The sequence below is a fragment of the Asterias rubens genome, chromosome 17 (assembly GCF_902459465.1).
Source record: "Asterias rubens chromosome 17, eAstRub1.3, whole genome shotgun sequence".
NCBI lineage: Eukaryota > Metazoa > Echinodermata > Asteroidea > Forcipulatida > Asteriidae > Asterias > Asterias rubens.
In genome coordinates this window covers 11,752,391-11,767,094 of record NC_047078.1, presented here as the reverse complement: position 1 = coordinate 11,767,094, position 14,704 = coordinate 11,752,391, and the positions used below count along the sequence as shown (strand labels likewise).

The window sequence follows — 14,704 nt, the reverse complement described above, 5'->3', positions numbered from 1 at the left end:
TCATCAGAGTCAATGTCAACAGACGAAAACAAAGACCAACCTCTTTTCACCACAAAAGGTACAACGCACGTTTAAATTGAAACCCGGTGGTACACTCCCATGGGAACCCCACTCTGTCATTACCCGGTTTCACTGAAGCTACGCTAATTAGAAAGATAATTTAAAACCCATTACCTTCTACCGTTCATTAAATTCCTTTGTATTTTTTGTGGCTCTACTGGGAGTGCGGGGTTATCAAAGATCAAAGTATAAATTACTCATATTTGAAATATTAACAAACATAATTAGATATTATAACCATTTTACATAATAACCCTTAGTTTGTTGTTTGTTTTATTCATCGAATTCTAGAATTTACTTAACAGTCATAGCAGGATCCAACAGTGCAGGCATGGGATCTAGACTTTTTTCTGAATTGTCGTACCAAAAGTATATTGGTGTATTTGGTTTCACAATATTACCGACGTTACATGCGGTTGCGCATGAGTCACGCCGACTTCAATATCAGACTTTATTACGGCCCGCAATACTTCTAAAGTAAGAAAGAAAAAAACAAAAAAACAACAATGGTTTCTCTCCTAGTTTGTTTCATGTAATAACACAATATATTTGTCGCAATTTTTCCCGGTCAATTTCGTCTAGTGACTGAGCCACAATTTCTCAGTTTGTGCAATTCTCAATCTTTATAGACGTTAAACTAATGTTTGTATGAGAGAGATTGGCTGTTGCCAACTTGGTGTTTGTATCTCCTATGTGAGCTTTGACAAACAGTCAGGCCTGTTTTTGTACAATGTAGTTAGTTTTTGTTTCGAAAAGAGTGAATCTATCTGCGTTGGCCCTGTAGCAAAATATATTTCTCCGACTTTGTGGCAAATTGCCACAACCATCCTGATGTATTTGTTTTAGTGTGTAGGATTGGGAGCCCGGCGTCGTGACATCGGCTTATGTTGGAGTGAAGGTATTAGGCAAAATGATTCTGGGCATGATCAAGTTCGCTACCGATTTCATTTATAACCATTGACCTACAATCCCGGCCATAATGTCGTCGGGACCCGCCAATCAGCCCCTGTAACGAATCTAGCCTGAAGAAGAAAAAAAATGTTTCGAATTCTTTTTATATCCTACTCAAACACTCCAAAGAATATAAATGTTTGTTTTACTATTGCACTGATGTGTGCTAGCAATGTATAAATGATTCGAAGTGCCTGTAGCTACCGGGCAATCTCTCTGGTCTTGTCGGGAAGATACTGCTCTAGAATTGCAAAGGTAGTGGGTCCAGGCCCCATCACAGTAATAATATGCTTGTGATGTTTTCCACACAGGACACAACTGTGTATGGGGGTAACAACAAAACATTAATGTTCTTTATCCCCGATGCAAATTTAACATATATTATATTCTAGAGCTTTCAATGTATATGTGCACACATTCTAAGTTTTTTGTTTAAAGCATTTATTTTTTATTTTTTGAGGGGTATTATTTATATTTTTTCCACCGACAGGTGCAGGCAATAACGACCATATATCTCGCTGGGCCTCGGCCCGGTCCTCCAACGTAGCTCTCATTGTGCGGTCGGCACTCCTAACACCATTGAGCGGGGAGCGGGGGAACGGCAGAACAGCAGAACGGCAGAACGGGAGAACGGGGAAGGGTGTGCTCATTGTCAAGTGGCTCACGCACTTTTCAGGGATATAGACTGGGGACCCAATAGTTGAGATCGAGTCAAATCTTCACAAATTGAGAGATAGTTTGGTAAAAGAAACCATTACAAAATGAGAACAATAAACTAGAGAACAAAAGAAAAACGCGAAAATAAACTTGGATGTTATATAAAAGATTACAAAGAATTGATGGCGTTACTTTCTTGATAACAGTCACTACATTACAGGTAGAAACAACATAGTTACCAAAGTTAATCTTGCGTGATAAATGGAACTATTTCTTTCGTATTTATAAAAAAAATCAATATGTTTAATACTTTTGGCTTAATGTTAATATTTGCGTAAATATTCACGACTTCCACCATATGGCAATTTTTTACGCAAATATTGCATTTGGGGCTCAAATTGTGAATGTTCATGTTAATTTAACGAAAAAAATAGCATCAAACGGCAAATAATGTGAACATATGAAAATATGCAAATAATAAAGATATCATGATATCTGTAAGATATCTTATTTAAGCCAGCATCGTGAACCTTTTTTTAATACTAAAAATAAAAAGAGTAATTTCACAACATCCCATACAACCAAACGTAAACCTCATTTAATTTGGATTCTGACTCCTTTTGTTGTTCAGTAAAAAGATATTATGTTTCGCTTCATTGTCTTCCACTAATTAATGTAAACTCGTTGCGCGCGCAACTCTTCATCTCGTATTATGATCTAATGATAGCGCTGCCTTTCCATCCACGATGGGTTGGGGATCGAGGTGAGTGGCTGACACTTCTCTTCATTTAAAATTTATTGGTAATAAATTAACCCAGAGACTCGTTCCCAGGGGGATGGGGTCCCTCTGCATCACTGAGGCAGTGAGATTGGCATGACAGTGTGACTAGGGCACGAACTCCAAGGTGGTTTGTGTGCTTCAAGGAATGAAATAACATTCAATCATCTGTATAGTGGTTTAATTATTAGAAAAGTATAATACTTCAAGAAATAATTAAACAATAATTTGCGAAGTTTCAATATAATTGGTGATTGTGAGTTGACCAATTTGAATCGCGAACTTCACAAATAACGATCAAATTAATTTATGTTTCAAGGAATGAAATAACATTCAATCAACTCTAGTTTCATTACAAGAAAAGTATTATACCTAAAGTAATAATAAAACAATAGTCATTTGCGAAGTTTTAATGTGATTTGTGTTTGGGAGTTGGTCAAATAGAATCATGAACTTCACAAAGAATAGATGTGCTTCTTGGAATGAAATAACAATCAATCATATATATAGTGGTTTAATTACTAAAAAAGTATGATACTTAAAGTACAATTAAAACATACGTACTTTGACCGAGGACACCACTCGAAATAGAAGAAGAAGAAGAATATAATTTGTAATTGTGAACTGTTCCTCATGAACAAGTATACGGAAAAAGTTCCCGTTATATTATTATGCTTGTTCACAATGGCAATTACTTTGTAGTTGGTGGGGGGGGGGGGGGGTCACATCACTAAGTTACTTTGAATGGTGATTGGATGAGCCGCTGATGAATTGGGCGGTAATTAATCCTTTGTACAAATATTTGATAAATGACTACATTTCTATAAGTTCACTCCGCGTCATTTGTTTTAGCTTGGCGAGTCCACAGTCTTACATAGCAGTAATTAAAAAAGAGAATGGTAAAAAGGCGCGCCTGGGTGAGTAATTTCACACATGTGGGGGTTTTGTTGCATGCTGTCTGAACGCTACATCGGAGTCTCTACGTGTCTTTAATTCATAATGCCTCTTCAGTCAATAAACTGCGCTACGAACTACAGCTAAGATATATAATGCTAGACATTGGTGATGTGTGAAGCTTTTTGGTGTAGATTAAAGGTTTTGGTTCTTTTTGTAGTACAAAACACAAACAAATAATTATCTGTGTGATGTCCACAGATTTACATTACATTGACACCGTTTGAAGATGATGATAGTAGAAAGCGTACCTTCAAATATTAGTTGCCGGTGTTGTAGTTTTGATAATGTAGTAAACGATGCCACGCAAATACGTTTTATAATTTTCGTCTCATGATCACTGAGACGATGTTTTTTCAAGACATTGTTTTACTCATTTCTCAAAAACTACAGCAGCAAGTAATATTTCATATAATACTACTGTTATTATCTTAAAACTGTGTAAGTTTTATGTAAATCTGTGGACGTTGTTTTATTTTGTCCTCAAAAATGTACATAGACCCTTTAACCTGAAGACCGGCAGAGTTTACAAATTGAAACGTCGAGACCGCACAAGTTTTTCTCAGAACCAACACTTCTCACAGAAGATTTTCAAACATGCTGTTATTGGTTTCTCTGTTTTAATAATGTTGTTGTTGTTGATGGTGCTTGTGGTGGTGTTAGATATGATGGGTGTGCTGTCGCTGTTGTTATGTACTTCGTTTCTTTGTTAAAGGCAGTGGACACTATTGGTAAATACTCAAAATAATTATTAGCATAAAACCTTTCTTACTGACGAGTAATGGGGAGAGGTTGATGGTATAACAGATTGTGAGAAACGGTTCCCTCTGACGTGCCATAGTTTTCGAGAAAGAAGTAATTTTCCACGAATTTGATTTCGAGACCTCAGATTTAGAACTTGAGGTCTCGAAATCAACCATCTAAACGAACACAACTTCGTGTGACAAGGGTGTTTTTTTCTTTCATTTTTATCTCGCAAGTTCGGTGACCGATTGAGCTCACAGGTTTGTTATTTTATGCATATGTTGAGATACACCAACTGTGAAGGCTAGTCCTTGACAATTACCAATAGTGTCCACTGCCTTTAATGCTGTTGCTGCTGCTGTTGCTGTTGTTGCATGCTGCTGTATTTGCGTTAATGCATTAATCAGATTGTAAATTCTTACATATATGTAAGCATAACTGCTCCAGATTTTCAGCAATACCAAAACACCAGGCCTACTACCTTATGAAAAAAATATCCACAGGGTTGTTTTATTGTGTATATTATCTTCTGCTATAAAGGGTTAACATATTCAAACGGTTCCCAAAACCAAAGGTGTAATTGCATTTAAACTCTTAAATTACAAAACTAATAAATAATAGCACAGATCTTTTTGAAAAAAGGCAACAGGCTCTGGAGCAGATCCCTCATACTAAATTAATGAAAGAGTTTTCCAGAAACGGAAGACTCTTTTGAAATATTTTGAAGCAATTGGCGCCTTAACGACTGCCCCCACTTCTTTTGCATTCGTACGGCAGTTGAGCTATGGACACAATTGTTTTTTTTGCATCAGAGAATGTCGGACAACATTTTCCCTCTTTCAACTAACGTTTATTCGAAGCCCATATTTTATTATTGGTAACATAAAGTTTGCCTCTGTTATCAGATTGTGCTCTAACGATAATGAGCAAATAATTATTATTTCCCTAAAACAAGATTCATATTAACTTATCATTAATAAAACATGTCAGTACTAAATATTACATTGAATGACACATTCCTTCCATCTGGAAGAACAATTACTCCGAAGGAAGTTACGGCAGAGTAACCACAGAGTAAAATGTTTCCTAAAACCAATAATTTTAATGCATCTTTAATTGATAAATTAAAGAGCTTCCCATACATCTCTATAAAAAATATACGCGTGAGATAAATTGCTCACCGGCGCCAGAACGAATAAGCGAGACTTGAGTTTCCTCAATCTTCGGCGTATGTGTAGACTCCCAAAGGAGCCGGGTTTAATTTATCGAGTCTTGCTAGTCTAATTATGTAATTACGACTTGATCATAGTCATTATCATCATACTTATCAGAGCGGCTTCTGACGAAGGCTACTGTGTAATAAACAGGGTTGCCAAAAAGTATAGATTGTGTAAGGTATATGTTCGCATGATTTTTATAAGGCATTTTGAAAGAACACACATTTTTGCAACAAGGGTATTTTTTCTGTCATTTTATTGATACTGCGATGACCAATTGAGTCAAAACTTTCACACATTTAGTTTATAAAAATTGTATTTTTTTTGTACATGGAGAATCATGTATTGGAAACTAAAGCTATAAATTACGTATGAGGCATGTAAATGTGTAAAGTTCTTAAACTAGGGAGATGGGAAGGGCAAAGAGGAACATGTGTTTCTAGGGGCTGGGGTTTGGATATGAGGGAGGAAGTGGAGAAAGAGAGAGACTGCCCAAAATAAACTTACGCGGAATGTACTATGTGGAGCGGGAAATTAGAAACCGATTCCGGTGACAGTAAAAGATACACATGGTTTGCGGTGGTCGTCTGTCCATAGTTCCTCTACCAAGAAACTATAACGGTTTCGGTTGTGTTCAATTTACAATTTATCATCTTATATAGATGATGGTTTTTGGGTGTGGTTGTTTGGGTGTGGTTGTGTAAGTTAAACGGGTAGAAGGCACAACCATAATACTGTCGATCGATAAACCGAATTAAACTGACCAGAGGCTGTTTACGAGTCATTGGCTTTGACTGAGCACGTGTTTCATCAAACTCAATAAACACGTCGTAGCTGTATTCTTCCTGTTTTCCTATCTCACAGGTGGAAAGTTAATGAGCCGTATTTGATAAAGTACAGTCGTTGTAGAAATTCAATACAGATTATGGTATTCAATTTAGTTTTAGGATTACAAAAACAACCAAATGAGACAATAGTATACAGTAACTAACATGCAAAAGTTACTGAAATGTTAAAGTATACACCATTTGTGCTGTCACAATGAATACAAAAAGGATTCAAGTGCACCAGGGTGTTTTACAGTGACACACATTTCGGCCAAAACAATACCTTGGTGTTGTTTAAAAGGTAATCTGTACCTTGGTTTTTACCCGCACGGTTATTGTTATCCTATATAAATGTAGTTGTATACCAAATTAACCTTGTAAATTTCATTCCCAAAGATTATAAAAAGCGTTACCGCGGTAACGCTTCTAGTATTTTATATTTTGTGTGGATAAAAGGTCATGTCTTTTCAATTACCGTAGAACTTCTAGAAATGCATTATACTATAACAAGCTGCTGTACCTATAACCAACCGAGTTGTTATTTATATTGCTAAACTAAGCAGACGCCCCCATGTACAATAATATACGTTCACTGTACAGACCCTTTCAGGTGCCTAATAATCGGCTTCTGCTGAAGTTATAGCTATTTGAGTGAGAAATTATAGTACTCTTTCCCAAAAACTATATACGTTACTTGAGGGAGCCGTTTATCACAATGTTTTATACATCATCAGCTCTCCATTGCTGGTTACCAAGTAAGTTGTTATGCTCACAATTATTGTTAGTACATTTATTTGGAGTAATTACCAATAGTGTTCAGTGCCTTTAACTGACCTTCAATGACTCAAAAAGTACATCGACTCCGATCCAACCTTGAAAATAGCACTACCAGTTATTCTACGGTACGAGGCGCAAATAATAAATACAAATGGAAGGTCGGAAGAAATTATTCATTCCCCCTAAGTAAAAACCCACATTGCAACTGTTGTTCCATGTTTGATGGATTGCGTTAAAACACAATTAGCTTTCAGCTCATAATGGGTTCTAAACAGGTCAAACTGAGACGCGTTCCGTGCTATAGGTTGACGTTGACATTGCATTGTTGGTTTCAGAATGAGTGACCTCTTTGTTTCATGTTTGTGAAGGATTACGTGAACGTATCATTTTATATTTCGATTTGAAAGAATTAGATGTACAGATATTTTACAACAATCGAGTGTTAATTTAATTTTCAAACAAACTATTGTTTCATACATATTAATAATAATACAAATAATAAAAAGATATTTATAAAGCGCTAAATTGCCAAAAAGGCATCAAAGCGCTAGATACGAAGAAAAAAAAGCGATTTCCAAAAAACAACATTACAATACAGAAGGTTTTCGAAGAAACGATTTAAAAAGACAATTACAAAAATACACCTACAGTATTTCTAACGACAAGTTGTCCATGTTTCGAATTTTCCTGTGATATTTATTCTTTCAAGTGTGCTGTAACTTATTACCAATAATGCACATGTATGTTAAAAGGAAGGTACACGTTTGGTAATTGTCAAAGACCAGTCTTCTGACTTGGTGTGTCCCAACATATGCATAACATAACAAACCTGTGAAAATGTGAGGAAAAACACCCTTGTTGGACGAATTTGTGTGCTTTCAGATAGAAATATAAGACTTCTGGCTAGAAGTCTTTTATTATTTTAGTGATAAAATCTAGGCTACTTCAAAGGGAGCCGTTTTTCACAATCTTTTATACTTTCAACAGCTTTCCAAATGTTCGTTCCCAAGTCAGTTTTTAAGTTAATATTTGTTTTGAGTAACTACCAAACGTGTACCTTCCCTTTAAATGAACATGACAGATTTGGTTGTTGCTAACGAAACAGTTGCTGGCAGTGTAAGCATTTTATGTGATCAACCATTACATATAAACTGACAGACCTGTACACGTTTGAGATCAATCGGTCAACTGATGGGTCACGAGAAAATAGTGAAAACCGATTACACATTTTGGGATGGCATCGATTAAAAAAATAAATAATGGGAATTAGTTTAATTAGTTTTCTACTATTATTATCATTATACAGTGTAAATGTGATCTTCTACATGTTGTTTGTTACCAATTCTGTAATTGTCTTTTAATGGATCGGGGATAAAGAAGATACTATCTTTAGATTTACCTTTCAATGTTGTGTTTTACCGTATACTTATGCAAACTGTAAGTTGCTAGAATTTTTCATGTATTTTGACAGTTAAGTCCAAACCACTTACCGTGGATTATGTTCACAGCAAAGACCCGACGGCGATTTAACGGCAAAAGCAAACCTCCGTTTGCTTTCTGCTTCAAACATCGTTATGGGGTTGTTTCTTCTGACAACTTAAATGTAACATCCATTCAAATTGTTGGTTCGTTGGAAAACATACATTTATTACTTATTCATTTACCTCATTTGTAATTCAGCCGAAATATGTTCGGATAATGATAATTTTGCGACAAATCATTCACGATAAAGGTTGATAACCTGGAGTAATGTTGTCTTAATGATCTCTCAGACAATTTTGTGTTGTTTCTAGTTATGGATGTTCCCTAATAACAATCACTATTAAAGTCATCAAACGGACAGCGCTGTGATGTTGCGACCAATGGTGCACCGCTAAAGCGAGGGGAAGGGGGTCGTTTAAAGGGACTGAACACCTTTGGTAATTACTCAAAATATTAGCCTGAAAACCAACTTGGTAACGAGCAAAGGAGAGTTTTGTTATGGTATGAAACCTTGTGAGAAACTACACCCCCCGAAGTAACGTTGTTTAAGAGACAGAGGTTATTTCTCACTGACACATTTGAATATGAAAAAAAAAATACTTCCGGCCTGAAGGTGACATGCCCTTCAAGACTCAAGAGAAGACATAAAAGTTGCGAGATTTTCGTAATGTTTGACTTTCATCCGACCTTTCGTGACACACTGTGAGCACTTATAAAAAGTCCTTAATTAAACTGCGGTTAAAATTCTGCTCATTACAACTTTCACTTGCAATAATATCTAAAATACTAACTAGGATAATGGCTAATCAAGTAACACACTATACTTTACAATTATCATTATTAAAAATGCTTTAAAAGGAGGAAAGGCGGCTCTTGATGTATTTGACTCGCTTATAATTTTGCCTAATTTTTAATCACCCGACCGTGTCGAGTTTTTGAGAAACTGCCTTGGGGATATATTTCCTGGCAGAGTAAAAATACTAGTATACATTGGCGGTTTTCTTTATATTTCTGCATGGTCATGGGGATTGGTTAAGGTTTAGCGGTACACCTTGTAGCTAATCCTTATAAAGTGCGGGAACGTGACAACTGAATGAGCTAGACCGCCAAGAAGACTGTTGGGGCATTGTATGACAATGATGTCACATTTAAAAACCTGGACACCTTTGCTTATTGTCAAAGACTAGTCTTCTCACTCCCTTGGCGTATCTCAAAATATGCATATGCTTTCTCGAAAAATACGTTCCTTCAGAGGGAGCCGTTTTTCACGACGTTTTAAGGATCGTTAACATTACAAGTAATTTTATGCTAACAGTGATTAACAATAGCATGCATTGAAACAAAAGAGTCAAAGAAATAAAGAGATAAACGCCTTAAAATATGGAACAGAACATCCATAGCAGCACCCTGGGACAATTTATGCCCACAGACGAAAATCAATGGAGAGACAAAGCACGTGGTTTCAAGGTAAAAAGGTAACACCTTTCTCTAATACTTTATATATAACTTCAAAGGGGTTGTTGATGTCGATGTTTAATACCAACAACAGCTCTCGTCAGTGCTCTTTACAAAATAAGTATTTTAAAGCTCATGGGGGAACTAATTGCCAAAGATGTATATCCCATTAACAAGTTTTCGAAAGAAAAAAAGGAAAATTAAAAAATGAAATAGACTATCTTGATACCGTATTGAACCCCATCACGGCCATAAGAGCCCCTCCCAAAACTGTATGGTTATCGACCTCAATCCAGAAAAGGTTGCCTAACCTTGCCGGTCTTTACCTCACTCCCCTGGGTGTAACTGATCATTCTAATCTCCTATCGGTACGATAGTAATGCTCTGGCTTGGACCCAAATGATATCCGACTGGCTCTGATAAAGAATAAGTGTGAAAACACAAAAACAAATCGGCTAATCGAGGAATCGGAAAAAGTTAATGCCAAAGTATAACTTTGTTGAACTGTTAAGTTGGTGTCCCCCCCCCCCTGTTCCTTGCTCTATGATCTAAGTGTAGATGTAAACAGTATTTTAACCCAAACACATTTTTGTTTATAACGTGGAAGCGTTTTTGAGATATCGCCGAAAATCAGGAGCGGCTTCGGTATAGGCTTACACAAACTGAGAAGCGTTTCATGCATTAACGTTTCTCAGTTTGGATTAAGCTTTAAATATCCCTCCCTGCCTCTCTTTAAACCACATCCCCGATTAGCAGAAATGAGCAGAATACCAGTCACAATTTGTACATCTGACCTTGTAGTTCTGCTGGTAACCTTATTCTGGTAAGCATAATAATGACCTACTTTTGTTGTGCTAGCAACTTTCGTTGCTTATGACTCAACTTATGGTAGTCTTAATTCAAGGCCCCATGGCTTCGTAACAGAGAAGCACCCGCACGAGTGTCGAAACCCCAAGGTCATTTCTACCAACTTGATTTTGCGTTTTGTTGTTGTTGATTTACTTATAAGGATACAGTCATAAGTTATCATATTAGTGAGTAATATTAATCGATGGTTGTACCCATATACACCCAATGTGTGTTAGCGTTAAATATCAGGAACTTACCCAATCTCTGGAAGTAGGGCCTACTGACTGTTTACAGTGCTGACATACATCGGTGTATATTGGGAAAACACATCAAGTTTATTTTTATCACCGATTAAATTTCCATCTATGATGTAAGTAAACTATTGTCAGTTTAACCAATCAATGCTGGCCTCATTACTTATTATTGGTTTTGACTTTTGTTATCTACCCGGTGAGGGTATAGCAAAATCAAGAAACAGTTATAGAACATTTCTGACAATCTAAACAAGGCCCTTGTGGCTTTGTCACTCATGCGTTTTGTCAGTTTTCACCGGTTCCAGTCACTGCACGGCTACACAGTTGTTTAAGCCATGACCCTAGACGGCAATGACAGCACTAGAACTTGAGCCAGATGCCCAATACGCTTAACCATGCTCCACTAAAAAATGCACATGTACTTGTACTAAAGTAGCTTAGCATAACACAGGTATGCTTACAACAAACAGGTTACCGGCCAAATACCATGTCACATGTTCATTTTGTGGTAGGTCCTGCTGCTTGTGTCTGCTTTCACAGAGCTGCTTTATCACAGAAAGTGTGTATCTTAAAGGCAGTGGACACTATTGGTAATTACTCACAATAATTATTAGCATAAAACCTTACTTGGAAAAGAGTAATTGGGAGAGGTTGATAGTATAACACATTGTGAGAAACGGCTCTCTCTGAAGTAACGTAGTTTTCGGGAAAGTAGTAATTTTCCACGAATTTGATTTCGAGACCTCAAGTTTAGAATTTGAGGTCTCGAAATCAAGCATCTGAAAGCACACAACTTGGTGTGACAAGGGTGTTTTTTTATTTCATTAATATCTCGCAACTTCGATGACCAATTGAGCTCAAATTTTCACAGGTTTGTTTATGTATGCATATATATGTTTAGATACACCAAGTGGGAAGACTGGTCTTTGACAACTACCAATAGTGTCCACTGCCTTTAAGAAAAAAATGTGCTTACTGGAAAAGGGATACCAGCCAAACAAAAAATTGTGAAGTGCACAATTCTTGACTAGTTCCCTGCTTATTTTTACCAAACAGAATTACTTCAAGCAATATTTTGTGTGCAGTGTTTATTTCTTGTAAAGGTAATTTTAAGCAGCATGTTGTAAGGTTGAAACATACATTAGGGACAGTGATGTATGTTTACTGTTCCGTATTTATTGTTAACAAGGAATATAAAAATTCCTTCCACACGAGAGTGTTGGAAATGTTGACATTTTTTTTGCAGAAGCATTAATTGCATCATTTACCCGAGGGACTGAGTCCTAGAGCCAGGCATGTTTTCCCTTCTACGATGTGTTCTGTCGAAGCGTATCAGGCATGCTCAATAATTAAAGAGTTAGTTAACCCAGTTGTACGGTGCCCGAGAAAGGACGGGTAAAACAAATGTTTAAGGAAACGCAAACGTTCATTTGTCGTTTCCTCGAAACAATATGGGTTGTCTCAAAATACTGTTACATTTACTCGAAAAACTGTTTTGCTTTTTGCCTTGAGGAGTTGTACCTTTCGATCGAAGGTCTGTTTAGTCAATCTGTTGTTTCGGACGTAGATTTGTGTCGAATAAAATGGATAGTCAGACAGAGGGACATTATGGGACAGACTACTTGTACTACTTGGAAACGAGGCACAAATTATCCATCTAAATGTGAGCATTGCTATAAAACGCTGAAAATGATTATCAAACGTTAATTTTGTACAATCCAAAGCACATAAAAATACATCATTGCATCATTGCATTATATTATAGGTATTCGTCGACAATGAAAAAAATCGTTTGGTGTAACAAAATCTACTTAGCCACACCACCCTTATAAATCACTAATTATCAGTTTACAGCTCCCATATAAAAATAAAAATAAATCATTATTTGCGTTTAAAATAACAAGGAATATCAATCATGAAAAAAACAAAACAATTTTTTGTAAATTTAATTTAACAATGGTTGGACAGTCTTACCTTTCTTCGCGGGGGGGTCTTGTGACGGTGCTGGGGATACAGCAGGTTCTGAAATTCGAAAATTAATTGGAAAAATCACTATATTATTGGTATTGTTTTCATTTTAGATTGAACATACAAGACAACATTGACTAGATCGGGACCTGAATCAGCTCCGGATTATAATAATTTAAGCATTTATTTAGTGTTCTTACACAAAAAGGTACCACAACGCTTGAAAACAAAATTACAAGCAATTAGGTATTAACAATACATCAAAGCAATGAAAAATAAATAAATAGCTTAAGAAGTGAAATAAGTATGGAAAAGGTGTGTTTTGAGTGCTATTTTTAAATCGGAAAGTGAATTAGCATGACGTATTTGATAAGGAAGAGTGTTCCAAAGGTTTGGTGCTGCTGCATAAAAACCTTTGGAGGATGAAGTGTATCTGGTTTTATATAGGTTTAGTGAGAATCCTTGTATCTGAGCAGGAGCGGAGTGTGCGATTTGGCTGGTAAGGAGTCATAAGCTCAGTAAGGTAAGGGGGGGGGGGGGTAACGCTGATCCAACTGAGCAATCTTGCCATAGTGTTGGTGGTCTCCGTATTGTGTCAAAATTTGCTTTGTTTAGGCCAACATTAGCCTATATTCAAGCAAACATTATTTCCATATTTGCAAGGGTCGTTGGTTCGAATCCCACCCGTCGAGTAATATTCCTGTAATATGCCTGTGCTAACACACATCAGTGTATGGGTTAAAGAAAAAAAACAAATTTAAAGGTTTTGGGTACTTTTGTACGACACAAAGCACAAAATTACTTCTTTCTCAAAAACTTCGTCATTTCAGAGGGAGCCGTTTCTCACAATGTATTATACCTATCAACCTCTCCCCATTACTCGTTACCAAGTGAGGTTTGTGCTAATAACTATTTTGAGTAATTACCAATAGTGTCCACTGCCTTTAATCACCTACTGTACTAGCCAAGAACTGTTAATGTTACTGCCTTTATAACAAACAACTAAACCAAACTAAACGGACTGGAGACAAACAAGGAAGTTTCAGTTTAAATGTGCGAGAGAAAAAAAACAGAGAATTATTCCATGGAAAACTCAAGCAGTCAGGCAGGGACTGGTTACCCAATCCACATAGTACCCCGGCGTGATTCGAACCAGGGTCTTTGAGTTGGAAGGCGTGGCAAGATACCACTACGCCAACCCGACCACTCAATAATTAAGATTAGTGCTTTTAGTAACAATTAATTGTTAAAATACTGCAAGAGAACACAACCTTTCATGTGAGCTTTATTTAAGTATTTGACAAATGATAATTCCGAAACCAGAGATGTTTCTTCCGTTGTAAACAAAAGCTTCCTGCTGAAAGACGAGTTTCCGAGGTGAGAACTCAGGCTATAGAATGTCACTACAAGATACCACAAATAATCTATTACCTGAAAAAGCTACGTCCAAAATAAGCAGGAATGCTAAAGACAGCATTATCGTCTTGTAGAACTTTTCTCTCCCAGTCATGCTACCCAAAGTAGAACTTGAAAGGGGATGACAGAGTCTGCAAATCCCTGTGTTTGGAGTTAGTGGAAACATGCGTTGTATACTCAAGTATGCAAGCGTCGTCTCTTGTGATCACGTCTGCACTAAATACCTATACACGAGTTTTGGGGACTGGCTAGATAGATCATCCGGCGTGACTATGCTGTCTAAGGTAGATAGCACGCGGTGTCGTTTGTAATGGG

At 36.8% G+C, this 14,704-nt stretch overlaps 1 protein-coding gene across 4 annotated transcripts in view; it reads right to left on the bottom strand.

Moving 5' to 3' along the window:
* The window catches only part of LOC117301345 (neural cell adhesion molecule 2-like), a 37,105-nt gene extending 22,401 nt beyond the window's left edge, over window positions 1–14,704 (bottom strand). For 3 of the 4 annotated variants that reach the window (XM_033785258.1, XM_033785262.1, XM_033785260.1), the window contains exons 1-2: window positions 14,405–14,703; window positions 12,980–13,027 (exon numbers count right to left, since the gene is read on the bottom strand). In XM_033785258.1, the coding sequence (XP_033641149.1) occupies window positions 12,980–13,027; window positions 14,405–14,555 (199 nt within the window). In that variant the 5' untranslated portion in view covers window positions 14,556–14,703. Of the gene's footprint in view, window positions 1–12,979; window positions 13,028–14,404 lie in introns of all 4 variants that reach the window. The other variant, XM_033785261.1, reaches the window with a different exon arrangement.